At 38.7% G+C, this 17153-nt stretch overlaps 1 protein-coding gene across 1 annotated transcript; it reads left to right on the top strand.

Moving 5' to 3' along the window:
• Nucleotides 1–1536: 1536 nt before the first annotated feature.
• ruvbl2 (RuvB-like AAA ATPase 2) lies at nt 1537–16682 on the top strand. Its single transcript, XM_034300477.2, has 15 exons — nt 1537–1658; nt 2337–2391; nt 2509–2564; nt 4325–4466; nt 5127–5256; nt 5363–5429; nt 6982–7088; nt 7267–7360; nt 9538–9661; nt 10655–10749; nt 12824–12942; nt 13027–13146; nt 14952–15081; nt 15368–15482; nt 16357–16682. The coding sequence occupies exons 1-15, from the start codon at nt 1647–1649 to the stop codon at nt 16380–16382; spliced, it is 1392 nt and encodes a 463-aa protein (XP_034156368.1). The 5' UTR covers nt 1537–1646; the 3' UTR covers nt 16383–16682.
• Nucleotides 16683–17153: the final 471 nt, after the last annotated feature.

Genomic DNA, 17153 nt, shown 5'->3' with positions numbered 1-17153 from the left:
ACTGATGGAGTGGACAATCTTTAATGTTCAACTATCTATATTTTGTTATATCTAATCTATATCTATAATTTCTTCATTGGTCATGATCACGTGAGTTGCTATAGGTCTGAAAAGAACAGTAGGTCTTTGACATTTAAACCACCTGAGCAGTGATTAAAGTCAACAAGCTAGTATTAACAAGCTAGTAACTGAATGTGTTAGCCTAACACTTCTTACTCTATGCTAGTTAGCCACTAACTTTTTAAATTTCAATTACACCAACGTGTGAAGCAAAATCCAATTAATTCACATTATTTTCATCTGCTTTTTTCTTTTTTCACACCAGATAGATATGAACGCTTCATGATTGCCGAGTCTTGGTGATCGTCTGATGTTAGCTACCTAATTTAGTTACATTAACTGCAGTTACTATTCTATTCAAACCACAAGGCATCTTCCTGCAACTGTCTGATACATAAACCTTTTCAGTAAATGGTAGTAAAGTCTGCTTTTTTTCTTATCTATTTTAAAAATCATGTGGGCCCCTGTTGGTCTGGGGGCTCTTATAGTGCTCACAGCATGAAATGGCCCTCCTCCCAGATGCCTGCTGTCTGATGGGATGCCGGTGTCAGCTGACCCCGACTCCTTCTGCCCACTAGACCTGCCTGGCCCATCCTGATGCCTTACTTCTGCTTGGAGCTACTGCTGTGACTGATCCTACACTGATACCCTAAAGCTTGTACCTACCAAAATGGTTTATGCCCAAGTCTCAGCCATACTTCAGTGGACTTCAGCGGAGTGATCATTACTTCACCCAACCTCAGAAACCCCTTTATCCTGGTCAGGGTCGCAGTGGATCCAGAACCTATTCTGGGAACACTGGGCATGAGATGATAATACACCCTGGAAGGGACTCCAGAGCACCATGCACACACATATTCACACAAGCATGCACACTTAGGGGCAATTTAATGTAGCCAATTCACCTGTTTTTGGGAGGTGGAGGAAACCAGAGAATAAGACATGGAAAGAACATGTGACACTTCACAGACAGTAAGGTGGCAACACTACCTGCTACCAGCAGGCTAAATAAAAATATTTCAATCTTTTATCTTTCAGCAGCTCGTTTTCCAGGTAAGTATCCAGACAAAACTATAACCCTCTTTTTTTCACTGTTCTTTGTTGATGGAGTCGATGTAGAGGTGATGAAGAATAAATACCTGGGGCTGCACTTGTAGGATAGACTGCTGCATCTGCAAACAGGATCAACATTCTGATTAAAGTCAGCTTTGTCTCATCAATCATACTGCACTGTCTGGAAATACTTAATAAACCTCTTTAGGATAATTAAGGGTTTCTACATAGAAGCCCACCAGAAGTGTTTCTGATCACACTAAAACATGGTCAAGTGAAACTGCAATTATTCCTTTCAACAAATTAAACTATGACTTAGACTATGAACTATCACAGTTTATTAATAAACTGCAACTTTTACAAGCAGCAAATGAGCCTAATAAAAAATACACAGACACACACACACATTTACGTCACATAGGATGGTAAGCTTTGCTGCTAAGGGGAACCTATGTGCGGGGGCCTTTTTGCTACCCGGACGCATTTCTGTTGTGCTCCCATTCAGAAACAACCGCCGCCGCGCTTCAGAAAACATGGCAGCTCAGGTGAGAGATGCATGCCGCTTTCTCAACACCTTCTTTTTCGTTTGAAATGCTGTAGTTTTAAAGATGGCACTATTAATATCAATCTGGTTATACTATTTATAGTCAGCCTTGGTTGAAAAAAGCAAAGTAACGATGTTGGATGAAGTTACTGAGCTAGGTGGCTAGCTCTTCCTGGGTGCACATGTAGTTCATGCTAATTTGCTAAACATTTCTTTATGTAAACAATGTGTGATCATCAAACCTACTAGCACAGGATATGTGTATACATTCTTGTACTACCCAAGTGAGCTAGAGCCCTTAACACTTGCCATCAATGTGTGCTGCTTTTCTGTTGCTAACGTGCTAACTAGCAATGTTAGCTAGCTAGGTAACTAGTACGTTACTGGAAAGCTGCGAAGCTACTGATTCTTTTTACACCTCCTGCAAGCAAAATGCTTTAATTTTCGACTATTTTATTATCTTAAGAAAAAAACATGCTGTTTCATCAGTCGTATGTCGTAATTAATTCGCGGAGTTAACTAGCTTAGCTAGTTTTGTATGCTAGAAACTTCTGTTGTGGCTGAAGTGTCGCTATGGCAACATGCCTCAGTGCGTTGTGGCGCGCGCTGAACTGCTTTCTTTATATGTAATCTATAACACATGCATGAGTTTGTCATTTCTTTTTCAATATTGTGAAAGATGGCAACCACAAAAGTGCCGGAGGTGCGTGATCTCACCAGGATAGAGAGAATCGGTGAGTGAAAATGTGCATGCTTCTTTGATCTTTCAGTTTAATACAGTATTAACTGTCATGACTGCATATGTACAAGTGTCTGTGTAAAAAGCTGTTGGTTGATTGTGTGTCTCTCAGGTGCACACTCACATATTCGAGGCCTTGGCTTGGATGATGCTTTGGAACCACGACAGGTGAGACTCCTCACACTGCCTTTTCATATGGCACAGTTACTCTAACAACTCCCTGCCTGAGTGCATGATAATCATATAGGTATCATATGTAACACACATTGCATAGACTAGGTCTTAGAACGCATACTGAGACATGATGGCTGATTTAGTGCCATTGTGACCAAAGCCAGTTAACGACAACATTCTGGCAGTGTCAGAAATCTCAGCGTGAGTGCTGTTGTTTTAGTCTGAAAATACTTCAGACTAGACGAAGCCAGTTCTACAGTCAACTGCACACTAGGAAAAGTTTTTTCTTTTGGTTTAATTGAACATTATCACGTTCTTATATGAAGTGTCAAGGTGTACTTTTTCTTTAATCCCACTCCTGAAGGAATGCTGACTAATCTCTCCAACTGTACAGTTATTTGTTTCGTTCTTTAAAGTTAAGTAAAATCTTTGCACTGCGGCATGGTGAATTCTATCATGACCAGCACTGTGCAAAAAAGAGCCAATTTGGTGCCACACTATCGTGCACATCACTATCCTGTGTCAGTATTAGCATGGAAGAACCTCAAAGACCCCGCTGTAGACTATAAGGAGGGCTCTGTTGACGGACATGAAAGCTTCCATGCTGCGCGCTCTCAGTTCCAGCCTCATCTACCACCAGGTCATCCATACAACTGCGGTTTAAGAATTAGTACATCCTTAAATAGTGTAATATGATACACAGATTTATTATTTTGCACAGTTTTTGCACCAATTAATTTTTTTTTTGTTATTAACAGTGCAGCATAAAAAAAAAAAGCAAAGAAACTGGTAACTTAATTTGTAGCCGTGTATGGCTGTTAATTTGCCTACAACAGCAATGTCCTGAGTCAGTTTTTCTTAAACTATAGAAACGACAACTAGTCGACCAATTATTTTTTTTTTTTTAATTACTTGTCAGCTAGCAAAAAGTAATAGTTGTGCAACCTAGCAGAGCTTTGTATCATAAAGCAGGTTCTTGGAGGGCTATATCTGACATAGCAGTGATATAGAACACAATTTTAAGGGGAAGAATATAAATAAATCTTTTGCTGGTCTTGGTGTAAATAATCAGAAGAGACCAAAAGTATTACCTGAGCGAAAGAAAGGAAATCAGACCTTCATGACATTGAATAGAAATTAATAGACCAGTGAAGATGAGATAATATTGCAGATGTCCTCACACACTTTTATAAATGCTAAATGTACTAATGTTATTGTTTTTAACCTGACTGGTGAGTGACCATGTCAGTCAAACTCAGAGGCGGACTACACACGAAAATTGCATTCTCTGCATAACAAGCTGGATAAATAAAACAGCTTTCTGAAACCCTGTAGTTGGAAAAATATACATCTGCTTTTTAAATCTAGACATGATCCAAGTGGTGTACACAAGGTGCCGTATAGGCCACACCAGACTGACCCATGGATAGTTATTGAAGGGAGAAGAACCACCAAAATGTTTTTATCACAAGTAAATTTAAACAATGTTTTGTAGAGTTGTCATGTTGACAGAAATGTTTGATTTTTTTTATAAGCTGAATTTTATTGAATGTTTGATTAATTTATGTATTTGCCATGAAATACCTGCCATGAAGCTGGTATTGCAATAAACTTAAATACAATCAAAAACAGCTTTCTGAAACCTTCCAGAAGAGGATGAAGAAAGCATTCAGGAATTTTGTAAGGTCTGTGAATGTAAACAAAGCCAGGTTTGTATCTTACTCGTTTAATGTGTGTGGTTGTGTGCCTTTCAGGTGTCTCAGGGCATGGTGGGGCAGCTGGCGGCTCGGCGGGCGGCTGGACTGATTTTGGAGATGATTAAGGATGGGCACATCGCTGGACGTGCAGTGCTTATTGCTGGCCAGCCTGGGACGGGCAAAACCGCCATCGCTATGGGTACGGCTTGTTCTTTGAATAAGCATTTAAATCTAAATCTGAAATTCTCTTGTAATCTATTCATCAATTGTTTATGAGCTTGGGCTGGCAATATGGCCATATAATATTGATATCGTGATAAATTATAACAATGTTTTCTGTTTTCAGTATCTTGGATATCATGATATCTTTTCATAAGTTTTTTTTTTTTTTTTTTTTTTTTTTTTTTTTTTTTTTTTTTAAACTACAAACTGACTTGATGTTTTAAAATTTTGTGCTTAAGTTTTTAAATTGTAAAATGTTCTGTTTTTTTTTTAACTGATTTTTACTCTTCAGTGTTAAATTATAATTAAAAATATTTAATTTTTTTTAAATGTAAAAAAATTCCTTGTAGAGATTAAATAAAATATCATCTAACAAAGATTTAAAAAAAAACATCACTGTATTGTTGGGAAACCATTATATGGTGATACATATCGTGTTGTAGAAATGCTTTCGAGAATCATGATTATAAACTATTTTTTATTATATTTTTTTAAAAACATCCCTCATCCCTACTATGATCATCAGCAGTTGTGTCTCTTTACAGGTGTACTTGACTGTGCGTAACATGCTAGTGTATTTCTAATGACTGTCCTGCAGTGGACCCGTCAGTAAAAGTGTTTGGGGTTGTTTGTACAGGTATCGCTCAGTCACTTGGTCAGGACACGCCCTTCACTGCTCTGGCAGGAAGTGAGATCTTCTCTCTGGAGATGAGTAAGACAGAGGCCCTGAGCCAGGCCTTCCGCAAAGCCATCGGAGTCCGAATCAAGTGAGTGGGCCTGCTGTCACACTGAGTTTCCCATCCTTTGAAACATGAGAAATAAGACATGTTTCATGGTTATATGTTGTTTGAGCATGTGCATGCGTTTGTATAGAGAGGAGACGGAGATCATTGAGGGAGAAGTGGTAGAGATTCAGATTGACAGACCTGCAACGGGAACGGTATGTCTGCGTTCAATTGCTCAATTTTATATAAAAATACATTATTACTGCATATATTTTACTGAATATGTTACACAAGATAACCCACTCTGATTTAAGGAATACTTTGGCAATTTTATTTGTTGTTGTTGTTGTTGTTGTTGTTTTAAGCGTTTAATGTGGACAGGATTCATCGTTGTTTGATGTTGTACTGAGGCAATGACAGAAACACTGTTGACTCAGAACACTTACAATGGAAGTCTAAGGGCAGTTGCTGAATTCCAGCAAAGAATGTTTAAACTATGTGACTTTATAATCCATTATAAAATCTGCAAGTTTATCCTGTACATTTTAACATCAGTGTTTTATACCATGAAAGGGCTTAATGTAAGTTTGCCTAAAGAATTCATAAATGTTTCTTAATTGCACTAAGAATTGCCCTTAGAATTGCCCTTAGATTTCCACTGTAAGTGAGTTTGGACTTAACAGGTTTTCTGTTCTTTTCTCAGTACATGGAAATCTTGTCCAGGGTAATCACACATGCACTGACTGAGATAATCCAAGAAGGCGATGAATGAGAACTTGAGCACACTTACCTGCATGTTTTGTTTTGTTTTTTTTTTTTTTAAATAGAACTTGTTTGTTTAATCAAATGATTGAGATGATAAGTGCTGTTCTGGTAAAATAATCAGCTATGTGGTGGAGCAAAGCAGTGGTAGTGTTACTACCCTGAACTGATTACTTTCCTATAACAGCATGTTCCAAATTACTTTATTCCTACTTTATACCACAGCAATATGCCAAGTGATGTTTTTTTATTAATTAATTAATATTTATATTTATTTATAGTTAATTTCCTGGTAATTTCCTGTTATCACTTGCGTCATAGCAGTTGTAAACAGTCATTCCCTCACCATCCTCTCTTGTTTTTTTTTCCCTCTCACATGAAGTCAGTAAGAAAAATATTACTGCTTGTAATTTTACAGACAAAACTTAAACAGCTCCATCCTGAAGACTTTACTTTCCTGTGTCAGAAAATGTAGTCTTACTGTTACAAACCATTAGCAGTGGAGACGTCCTCCAAAAATGCTGAATAAATATCTCCTCACAGAAAACCTCACCATATCAGTAATTACACACATTTAAATCCATTTATGGCGCACACTGTCTGCAATACTAGTTCCTGTGTAAGTTGTTCCTATAAAAATGATAATGTATCGTATTAAAATTAGCTCATTAATACAGACCTATGATTTGCCTTGCAGCTAAACTACTGTTCGAGCTGTGCTGTGATAGAAAATTAATCATCATCCCCTGACCAATCAGAATTGAGAATTCAAAGACAGTGTGGCATGATGCTTAAATAAATGCAGAGCTGTTTTTGCTAAATAGTCATTTAGACTAAAAGTGATGAAAAATCAGAATAATGAAAAGCCTTAAATAAATCCTGTTAGATTGGAGATATTGATTTCTCTCTCTCTCTCTCTCTGTGTGTGTGTGTGCGTGTGTGTGTGTGTGTGTGTGTGTGTGTGTGTGTCTGTCTGTCCTTTCCTTTCTGCTCATGTGTGTTCAGGGTGCGAAAGTAGGCAAGCTGACTCTGAAGACTACAGAGATGGAGACCATCTATGACCTGGGAAATAAAATGATTGAAAGCCTCACTAAAGAGAAAGTCCAGGCTGGGTGAGTAGGTGCACTGTGTACACAACACAGCTCTCCTTCTCCTTCGGAAAATGCGCATTATTCCTGTTGTATAGTTAAAACTGCAAAACCGCAGGTGATATCCTGTATTAAACGGTGGAAATAGCATTGCTGGTTAATGCTTATAGGAAATCTGACTGAGCTTTCTGCTCGTCTGTAGGGATGTGATCACTATTGATAAAGCCACAGGGAAGATCTGCAAACTGGGCCGGTCTTTCACCAGAGCTCGAGATTACGATGCCATGGGACCGCAGGTAAACACTCAAATCACACACATGAGGCATCACATACACTATATGCCCAAAAGTATGTGGACACCTGACCATCACACCCATATGTGTGTCTTCCCCAAACTGTTGCCACAAAGTTAGAAGCACACAGTTGTCTAGAATGTCGTTGTAGGCTGTAGAGTTAAGATTTCCCTTCATTAGAACTAAGAGGTCCAAACATGTTCCAGCATGAGAATGACCCTGTGCACAAAGCCAGCTCCGTGAAGTCAAAGTCAAACTTTATTGTCAATTCTGCTATATGTACAGGACACAGAGGATTGAAATTTCATTTCCCTCAGACCCATGGTGTGAGACACCTACATAACAGGAAAAGTAAAATAAAATACAATAAAATAAAATACAGTATGTACACTATAAACATTCACGGCACATGTGAGTGTGTAGATATTTACATTTTAGTGCAAACGAGAGAGCAGCATTTGTGGAAGTGGACCTGGTTACATTGTAGTGCAACAGAGAGAGCAACAGTAGTAAAAGTGGCTTGTGCATTTGTGTGATTTGGGGTGTGTGTGTGTGCGTGTTGGGGGGGTTACAGTTCAGTGACTCTTAGGGCAGAGAGGGGAGAGAGTTCAGCTTTCTGACAGCCTGGTGGCTGAAGCTGTTTTTCAGTCTTGTGGTTCGGGCCTAGAGGCTGTGAAATCTCCTCCCCGTTGGCAAAAGACATTGTGTGTAAAGGTTGGAGTGGAAGAACTGGAGTAGCCTGCACAGAGCCCTGACCTCATCCCCCTTGAACACCTTCGGGATGAACTGGAATGGTGACTGCACCCCGGGCCTTCTTGCCCAGCATCAATACCTGACTTTTGGCTGAATGGACACAAATCCCAACAGCCACGTTCCAAAATCTACCGTAAAGCCTTTTTAAAAGAGAGGAGGCTGTTATAGCAGCAAAGAGGGGACAAACTCTGGAATGGGATGTTCAACAAGCACATAGGATTGTGATGGTTAGGTGTGTACATACTTTTGGCCGTATAGTGTATATTACAATGTATACCATACTGCACGTCTGCTGCTCTAATTCTGCATTTCTCATAAACCACTGGCCTCAGTTCCAGTCAGCTTTAATTAAATTAGGTTTTAATTATGTGTTTAGGTTTCGGTAGCAAGAAGATGCAACTGCAGCCAAATTGCTCCCTTAATCCCCTTCTTATTAAAAGGCCCACTCTGGATGTTGCTGCATAAACAAAACTCAGCTTGTACCATTATTGCTCACCGTAGTTGGAATGATTGAATAACCGTAGCTTCTCAAGGGGAAATTATTATATCAACTCAGTGGATAGCTTTCTTATTTGTTTAAGGCATCATGATAAAAACGGAAGAAAGAAAATTACTGTCATGACTAAGCATTGTTGATATTGCTCAGAATAAGAAGGCTCATGTGCTACTTACTCACATAACATTATCGTTAATAATTGATAAATCGATATGTGGTCCTGGGTTTAATGGCTGTTTGTGTTAATGCAATTCAATATTTTGAAGATTCAAAAACTGATTTTATTTCCATGCCACAAATAAAACAATAACTAAATATAAATTTGCCTTTCTACTCAAAATTTATGATGAAACGCAGTGACATTTTCCTCAATGACTAAAAACAATTTGAACACGTCAGAAAATGTTGATCTGTCAAAGGTGAAAGCTAAATTAACGTTTAAGTTTTGTGAATGTATAAACACACTGTACTATTCCTAATGTGTTGGGTGACATTATTAACCTTTTCAACCCCACTGATGTTAGATTTGCGATTGATGTAGTTTATCCCGGTGGTGCAGCCGGTGCATTTGCATCCAGTGTTTCCAGAATGGAACTAGCATGTCTTTCACCTCACATAAATGAAATTCCTTTTATTAAATTTATGCAAAGTAATAAATCTGCTCAAAAGAGTAACATTAAAAGCCACATCCACTTCTCTTGAAGTCTTTGCTGCATGTTCAAGACGGAAGACTAAAACAAAATCCAAATTAGCGTTTAGTCAACATGAACAGTCTCATTCTTCTTCTCTAAAAAGCAAACAGGTGTACTGACTCCAGTAATGTGAAATAACACAGCTCGCTCTCCCTAAACCCTTAAACATATTCAAGATATTTACATTTCCTACGCATTTTCCTGAAGTCAAAGTGGCAGTGTTTTCTTTTCAATTTCAGACGCAGTTCGTGCAGTGTCCAGAGGGGGAGCTGCAGAAGCGTAAAGAGGTCGTTCATACGGTCTCCCTGCACGAGATTGATGTGATTAACAGCCGCACACAGGGATTCCTGGCACTGTTCTCAGGTCTGTCTCCATCTCTACCTACTCCAAAGCCTTATCTTTTCTAAACCCCAAGCGTAGCCACCTAAATGTACAACCAGATGTGTGCCTGACCAAAAGCATTTTGACCAATATTACGTTTTGGTTTCAGACTTTGGAAAAGCAGTATTAGCCAATTTGTACATGATCTATTGATACACACTTAGTAGCATTGGTCCATTTGCACATAATATAATGCAGAGGGAACAGTTTAGCTGCGTAAGAATTTCCTTGGTTAGATCGAGGTACATATAGTTTGACTGTCTTGCTGGACGATATTTTGACATGAATTAGGTACAAAATTATGCTCGTTACTACTAGGGTTAAATGAACGATTCCATTCTATGAATTCAATGAGTGTGTGTGTGTGTGTGTGTGTGTGTGTGTGTGTGTGTGTGTGTGTGTGAGAGACTGACAGGGAATGCAAAATAAAACACCTGTTTAAAAAGAAGCAACATGCCCCCTGACTAAACTATTTATCACTTCTTTGTTTGAAGGAGAGCTCACTAGGACTTTGTTTAAAAAATGCAATTATATTCTCAGAATCCAAATTCTCTCTTCATGGCTGCCCTTAAGACACATGTAGATATTCTGTTTTGCAGTACTCTGCTGCTTTGTGCGTAACTTTTCCTGTTAGTAGCAGGAATTTTAAATGTACCAGAAAGTACACTGAGATTGTATTGAGTAGTTTAGGAGGAGACAGCTAGGCAAAGACCAGCAACTTTGGTCAGTGTTGGAAGAAAAAATGGAAATAAGACATTTGGGAGATTCGAACCTTAGAGCAAACCTCTGCTGTGGATGGTGAGCTGAGCAGGTCACTCTGACTCACTGAAAAGAGCCGGAATTCCAATCAAGCTTCGGTTGTGGCACACCTAGACACATCTTAATTTATATTTCTTAATTAAATAAAAGCAGAGTTTCCGGGTGAGTTTACTGCTGACTCTGGCCTGATCTGGTTTCTGTCTGTCTGCTCTGCAGGAGACACAGGAGAGATTAAGTCAGAGGTACGTGAGCAGATCAATGCCAAAGTTTCCGAGTGGAGAGAGGAGGGGAAGGCAGAGATCATTCCTGGGGTAAGTATAGCTTCTTTGGTGCACTCTAGTCTCAGCCTCAGATGTTGCAACACGAGGCTACGTTCATTTGTGTTCAACGTTTTTAACCTTTCGTATATCAGACATTTGTCTGAGCAGATCACGCTCCTAAACTGACCCGCGTGCACAAAGGAACAATGTGTCACGGGTTGCGTTCAAGCTCGCCGTATAAAGGGCACGTTATTCTGCCTCGGCCACGTCTTCGGTTCGCGTCCCCCCCCCCCTTTTTTTAAGCCTTTTTTTGCTTTTAAGCTTTTAACTTTCCTTAGGCACTGCAGCCAGGTTCTCCTATTGCCATATTCAGCCATTTCATTTGAGATCTCTTCAAACACGGAACGATTGCGATATGTGCCTTCTAATTTTGCATGTACAGCAACATCACCACAAATGTTTGAGGTCTGTTACCTCACTATCCCGCCATCGAAATCCTCCTTCACTGTTATCCTCCATCTTTCCTTTCCAGTAGCACGTAATTATGACGAATGTCGAGTTGGATCGACGTAAAAGTTGCACGAATGCCAATCTGCCTGTTCAGACAGAGGTCGCATTATGACATATGAAAGTGGCCCAAATCAGAATTGAAAATGTCAGATTCAGTGTAAGTAACACAGCTGTGTCACATTTGAAGAAAAAGATTGGATTTGGGCCAGTTTTGCCTGCTGTGTGAATGTAGCCTTAGAAACGTTCTGATACACTGGTTTTAAAAGTGGGGTCCGTGGAACACCATTGGAACGTAAAGCAGGAGGGGTCAGGGGGTCTGTAAATTTTTTTTTTTTTTCCCCAGTTACAGTGGACACAATCCATCGTTATCAAAATGATCATATTTTTATGAGTTTCTATAATTATCAGCCTATTTGACTGATTCCTTGAATTGAATGGGTTTAAGCTAAACCTCAGTAATTCAAAACAAGTCACCTATAAACAATGTCACCTTGGATTTGTGTTCAGGAATAGAAGTCTCTATGACTCTAATAAACAAAATATTATTGTACTTATTTGAATGATGTTTATGAAACAAACGTGTACTGAGGGGGTCTGTGAAATTTATTTTAAAGTTAAAGGGGTGCCTGGCTACAAAATGTTTTAGAAAATAATAATATGAATAATATGAATAATACGAGTACTTTTAATTTATACAGCACCTTTCTCATATCCGGGGGTTGCTTTACAATGACAAAAAACACACACACACACACACACAGAAAAAAACAGAAACAGAGTCTTCCAAAAGCTGCTGGGATCTAATTTCAGTGGTGTAGCTGCTACACACAGCCTGTACAGCCGTAGTGCCACCAGGCAACACCACTCGGACCGCCGTGCCATGGAAAGGAGCACAGACACGTTACTGCTCTGAGCAGTCCCGAGACCAATCCGAATGATCATATAAACTCTCCACCATCGAAGAGAGCAGCAGGCACACCATAGTCCATAGCTCACGAGTGGGGGGACATGTGGACCAGTGGGACAAAGGGACAAAAACAGAAAACAAATGCCAACACATACAAATGCAGAAAAAAAGAAAAGAAAAAGTTCCGGTGATCTTTTATCAGTACATGAGGAAACAAACTTTTACCTACTGTGACAACTTTTAAGAGCAAGGTTGAAAAAGTTGGTGAGGTTCATGAGCCTTGTTTCTTAGCACATACACTCTAAAAATCTGCCTTACATTTAAACTTGTATATCCATTATAACATCATTTTCAGTGAGCATGCAAACATTAATTTATCAAAATAGTTCTAGTGTGTTCCTGGTCATTAATTTTCATTCATACCACAGCACTTTTGAATTGTTCAGTCTGATTGGTCAGAAGGTATTGATTAATTTTCTATCACAGTACAGCTCTGTTAAAAAAAAAAAATAAAAAAAAAGTTCATTTATAAATTAAAAATGATAATTGTTGGCAAATTACTGTGTGTTAAGAGGAGTAAAACACTTCATTATGTACTGTTGTAGGAAAATAATCCACTTCACACTGGGTCACAGTGATTATTTTCCTGTAACAGCATGCCCCATCGTGTTCTATTCCTCTCTTCATTTTCATTTTTCACCCTCATAGGTCCTGTTTATAGATGAAGTCCACATGTTAGACATCGAGTGTTTCTCCTTCCTAAACCGAGCCTTAGAGAGCGATCTCTCCCCCGTCCTCATCATGGCCACCAACCGAGGCATCACCAGGTGTGTATATGCACACAAATAGACTTCACGTAGACCGCACAGCTTTTGTCTGGGCTCCTTATATCATCTGTTCCTCTTCTACAGAATCCGAGGCACCAACTACCAGAGTCCTCATGGCATTCCTATAGACATGCTAGACAGACTGCTGATCATCGCCACGTCTCCCTACACTGAGAAAGAGACCAGGCAGATCCTCAAGATTCGGTGAGATGTGTGTTTCAGCTGCTGTACCACCACAGGGTCAGCAGTAGAGTTGGCATTAGGGTTGTCACTACACACAGATTTTGACTTGGATACCAGTACTGAGTGTAGTATTGTGATTCTCAATACCAGAATTCTCTGGCCAAAAAAACCCCACACACTGTGAAGTCATTGAACAAGAATACATGAATGAATACAAAGCTCTTTATATAAGAGGTATCAAACTCATTTTTGGTCATACTACAAAACAAAAAAAAAACTCCTTTGAAATGTGGTCATTGATCGGCATTTATCTGAAAGGTACAGATTGAGCATGTAGTATATCATATAGTATATCACTGACAAAACAGATGCACAGATGATGTCCTATATAGTACCAATCATAAGTATTCACCCCATTAAACATTTCCACGGAATGAAAAGTGGACATTATCGGGGTTATATGTCGTGCCACCATAACGATGGTTGTGGATCTTCTTCCTTGTATAGCTTTAGGACTGCAGTTGCTATGAACAGTTTTGCACACAAGTCTCCATCATTATTGAACAGTTAATAACTTCAACTTGATACAACAGACTTTAAGTTAAAACTATAATGAATTCAGAAATGACATTGATGCTTTGATACTCATAAGTTCCTGTTAACACAGTTGCACTTTTTGCCTATATAGTATACAGTTATAGAAGAGAAATTATTTATAATTCTTCCTCATCACCACCCAGATGAGGACGGGTTCCCTTTTGAGCCTTATTCCTCTAAAGTTTTCTTCCTCTTGTCATCTCAGGGAGTTTTTCCTTCCCACCGTCACCTCTGGCTTGCTCATTCGGGATAAATGAATAAATTTTAAAAATATGTCCAGAATTTATAGATTTCTGTAAAGCTGCTCTGTGACAGTGTCTGTTGTTAAAAGCGCTATACAAATAAAATTGAAGTGAATCCATATATATTGAATAATATATATTCGAAGGTGAGTCAAATGAAAACCTTAAAAGTGCAACATAAAGTAACAACCAGAAGATTTTCTCGAGAGGAATCCAGACTCTCATTAAGCACTGGGACACTCAAGTAAAATAAAGATTCTGTAGAAATATGATACACTTTTGTGACACCTATTTGCAATAAACAATGCAAAAATAAAATAATAATTCAGGTTTTCATTCATATAATATTGAATTGGGGGGGGGATCAATATAGTCTGCAAAATTATTTACAAATAAAAAAAATGGAAGTGATTGTGTAAGTATTCGTCCCTGTTACTGTGTAACCCGTGAATTAGTTATTTTGGTAAGAGTCATGGTTACAGAATCAACATGTTAGTGTGCAAATGCGCATTTAATCAGTAACTGAGTTTATAACCTTGAGTTTATTGCTGTTTTACCCCCAGTGGAATAACCAAGACTAGCGCTTTCAATTCAATTATGGTCCACAAGACGATTTTAATTTAGAACACAGATTCTAAATTCGTTTTGTGCACTTTTATCAGGCTCGTCCCGGCCCACAGGCCATAAGATTGACACCCCTGCTCAAATAAAACTGACATTTACTACTCAGGGCCTGTCGTCTTAGTGTAAATGTCATAAATATGCAACAAAATACTAACTAATGTAGTTATAAACCTAAAAAATAGTGGCTCTCAAATGGCAGATAAAGGAGCAGGGAACAGAGTGAAATATTCCCTGCGTGTATCTTATATATTTGTGCTGTGTGTATCTGTGTGAGTAATTGCAAAACTAAGAGCACAAAAGTGTGCTTTCTAAAAGCATACATTCTTTCTGCTTGTCTTTTCCCTGTTTAAATATTTAAATCAGGTGTGAGGAAGAGGATGTGGAGTTGAGTGAGGAAGCTCACACAGTGCTGACGCGTATCGGACAGGAGACGTCGCTCCGCTACGCCATTCAGCTCATCAGCACTGCAGGCCTGGTGTGCCGCAAACGCAGGGTAACTGACATGCACAGTTTTAATTGTGTAGTGTCCTGCCACATTTGCTATCATCTTAGTTTCACTAGATTTCATATCTCATCGTAACTTAATCCATAACCTTAAATATTTTCAGCAAATAAATGTTTACTGTAATTATTCAAATTGGAAATTTTCAAAAGAATGTACACCCCTCACCTCAGTGTTTGTGCGGATGAGCTCAGGAGTCCTGCGTGTGTGGCATGAAATCATGAAATGCAGCTTGGACGTTGTGCAGTAGTAAATCCACTGGTTATGTCCTCCTCAGGGTACCGAGGTCCAGGTGGAAGACATTAAACGCGTCTACTCTCTCTTCCTGGATGAGGCACGCTCCTCGCAGTACATGAAAGAGTACCAGGACTCCTTCCTCTTCAATGAAGCACGTGAGTCGCTTTTCGGATATTTTTTTTTTTAATGCTTTTTAGAAACTTGAGATCATTTAACGCGTAGGACTTTGAGAACGTAGTTTGTTTTCTTCTACATTTATGGCACTGGTTCTCAAAGTGGTTTCCTGGGACCCCCCAGGGTCTGTGAGGCATAGCAAGGGAGGGGTCAGTGATATATTTATTAATTTTGGATATCAAATCCACGATTGTCAGAGTTATTTTATTTACTATTGCGTTCTTATAATTTTTGAAGAAAAAAAAAAAGCTTAGTGAACTTAATAAGTTATTGTGTGCAAAAGCTTGAGAACCCCTGATGTAGAAGACTCATTTGGAAAGATCGCTATTATTTATTACAATTATTGAACAAATCGATAGACCAGCAAACTAACAACTATAGTGTGTGTTTATTTATGGATTGGCTTGTCCCATTCTCAGGAATATCAGGAAAAATGAGACTTATTTTTCTTACACAGAGGGCTTGTGTTTAAGCTGCACATTTAAGCCTTAAATCAGCTAAACAATGCATTACATCAGTGATGACAAACAGCTTCATTTGCTGCCCGTCACATGGGGTAGGTGAGGTCTGAGGGGGTGGGAACTAAATGGAAGAATGGATCACTTATGTAAATTATACCTCTTATACATAATAGTTGTTAATGATGTGAATGGAGAGAGAATGTAATTCAGTAGTTGTTGTCCTTGAGCTAAATTAAAAAAATTAAATGTAATATTAATAATGTACAACATCACATCTCCCAGCCCTGTGATAATCGAGGTCTGTCCTATTAATGCTACGGAGGGGAAAAAAATAATGTGTACTGTAAATCTGTGAAGATAAATCATGTCTGTTTTGCTTTCTTTCTTTCTACAGAATCAGGTCAGATGGACACGTCTTAAGGAAGGCTGAGAGGAAAGGCTTTTTTACAATACGTTCCTGTGATGTTTCCTTAACTCCTGTGGCCGGAATGTACTGATGGCTGTGAAGCGCTTTTCCTCTTTTCGTGGAGTTTAGGAGAAATCCCATGCAATGCACATTATAGCTATTTTTTTGTTGTTGAAATAACGAATCCATACTGTTTGGCCTTTTAGTGTTTTGTTTGTTTGGCTTTACATTTGAGTAGTGGATTTGTGCCACTTATGGTATTACTTTTCCATTAAAAAAAAACAAAAAAAAAATTAAAGCTGGTCTAAAAACAATCCATGTCTGGATTGATCGATCCTTTTAGTTTTCACACCCACTATCCATACTTAGGGCTGTATTCACTGTTGAGGACTGAAGTTTAACAAGTTTAAAAGTCAATATTTAGGTAGAGAAAGTAACCTGTATTCAGACACAGGTTTACACAGCTGTTTAAGTCGATTTTCTGCGTGTCCCATTCAGTGCCAGCGATAACGTCACCTGCTTGCAGTGTCACCTCTAAGGCTCCCAGATTTTTCTTGAGTAGAAGCACCAGAGACAGTTTTTTCAATAGAGCCTAGCTTACCTAGTTTATATACAAGCATTTGCCTTTAAGCCAGAAGAAAACACAGACTGAAAAGACTAGTATATTGCCAGTATATTGCCAATACTTTGCTGATTTAAATTTGGTTTAAATGAATGATATGGTTTCCACCCTCATTATTCGGCAGCTTATAAGAAAAAAAGCACTTAATCTAGCACATCCTATT

This window comes from Pangasianodon hypophthalmus, chromosome 27, assembly GCF_027358585.1.
Source record: "Pangasianodon hypophthalmus isolate fPanHyp1 chromosome 27, fPanHyp1.pri, whole genome shotgun sequence".
In the NCBI taxonomy this organism is placed as follows: Eukaryota; Metazoa; Chordata; class Actinopteri; order Siluriformes; family Pangasiidae; genus Pangasianodon; species Pangasianodon hypophthalmus.
Note: the sequence above shows the minus strand (reverse complement) of the source record. Positions and strands in the feature narration are given on the sequence as shown.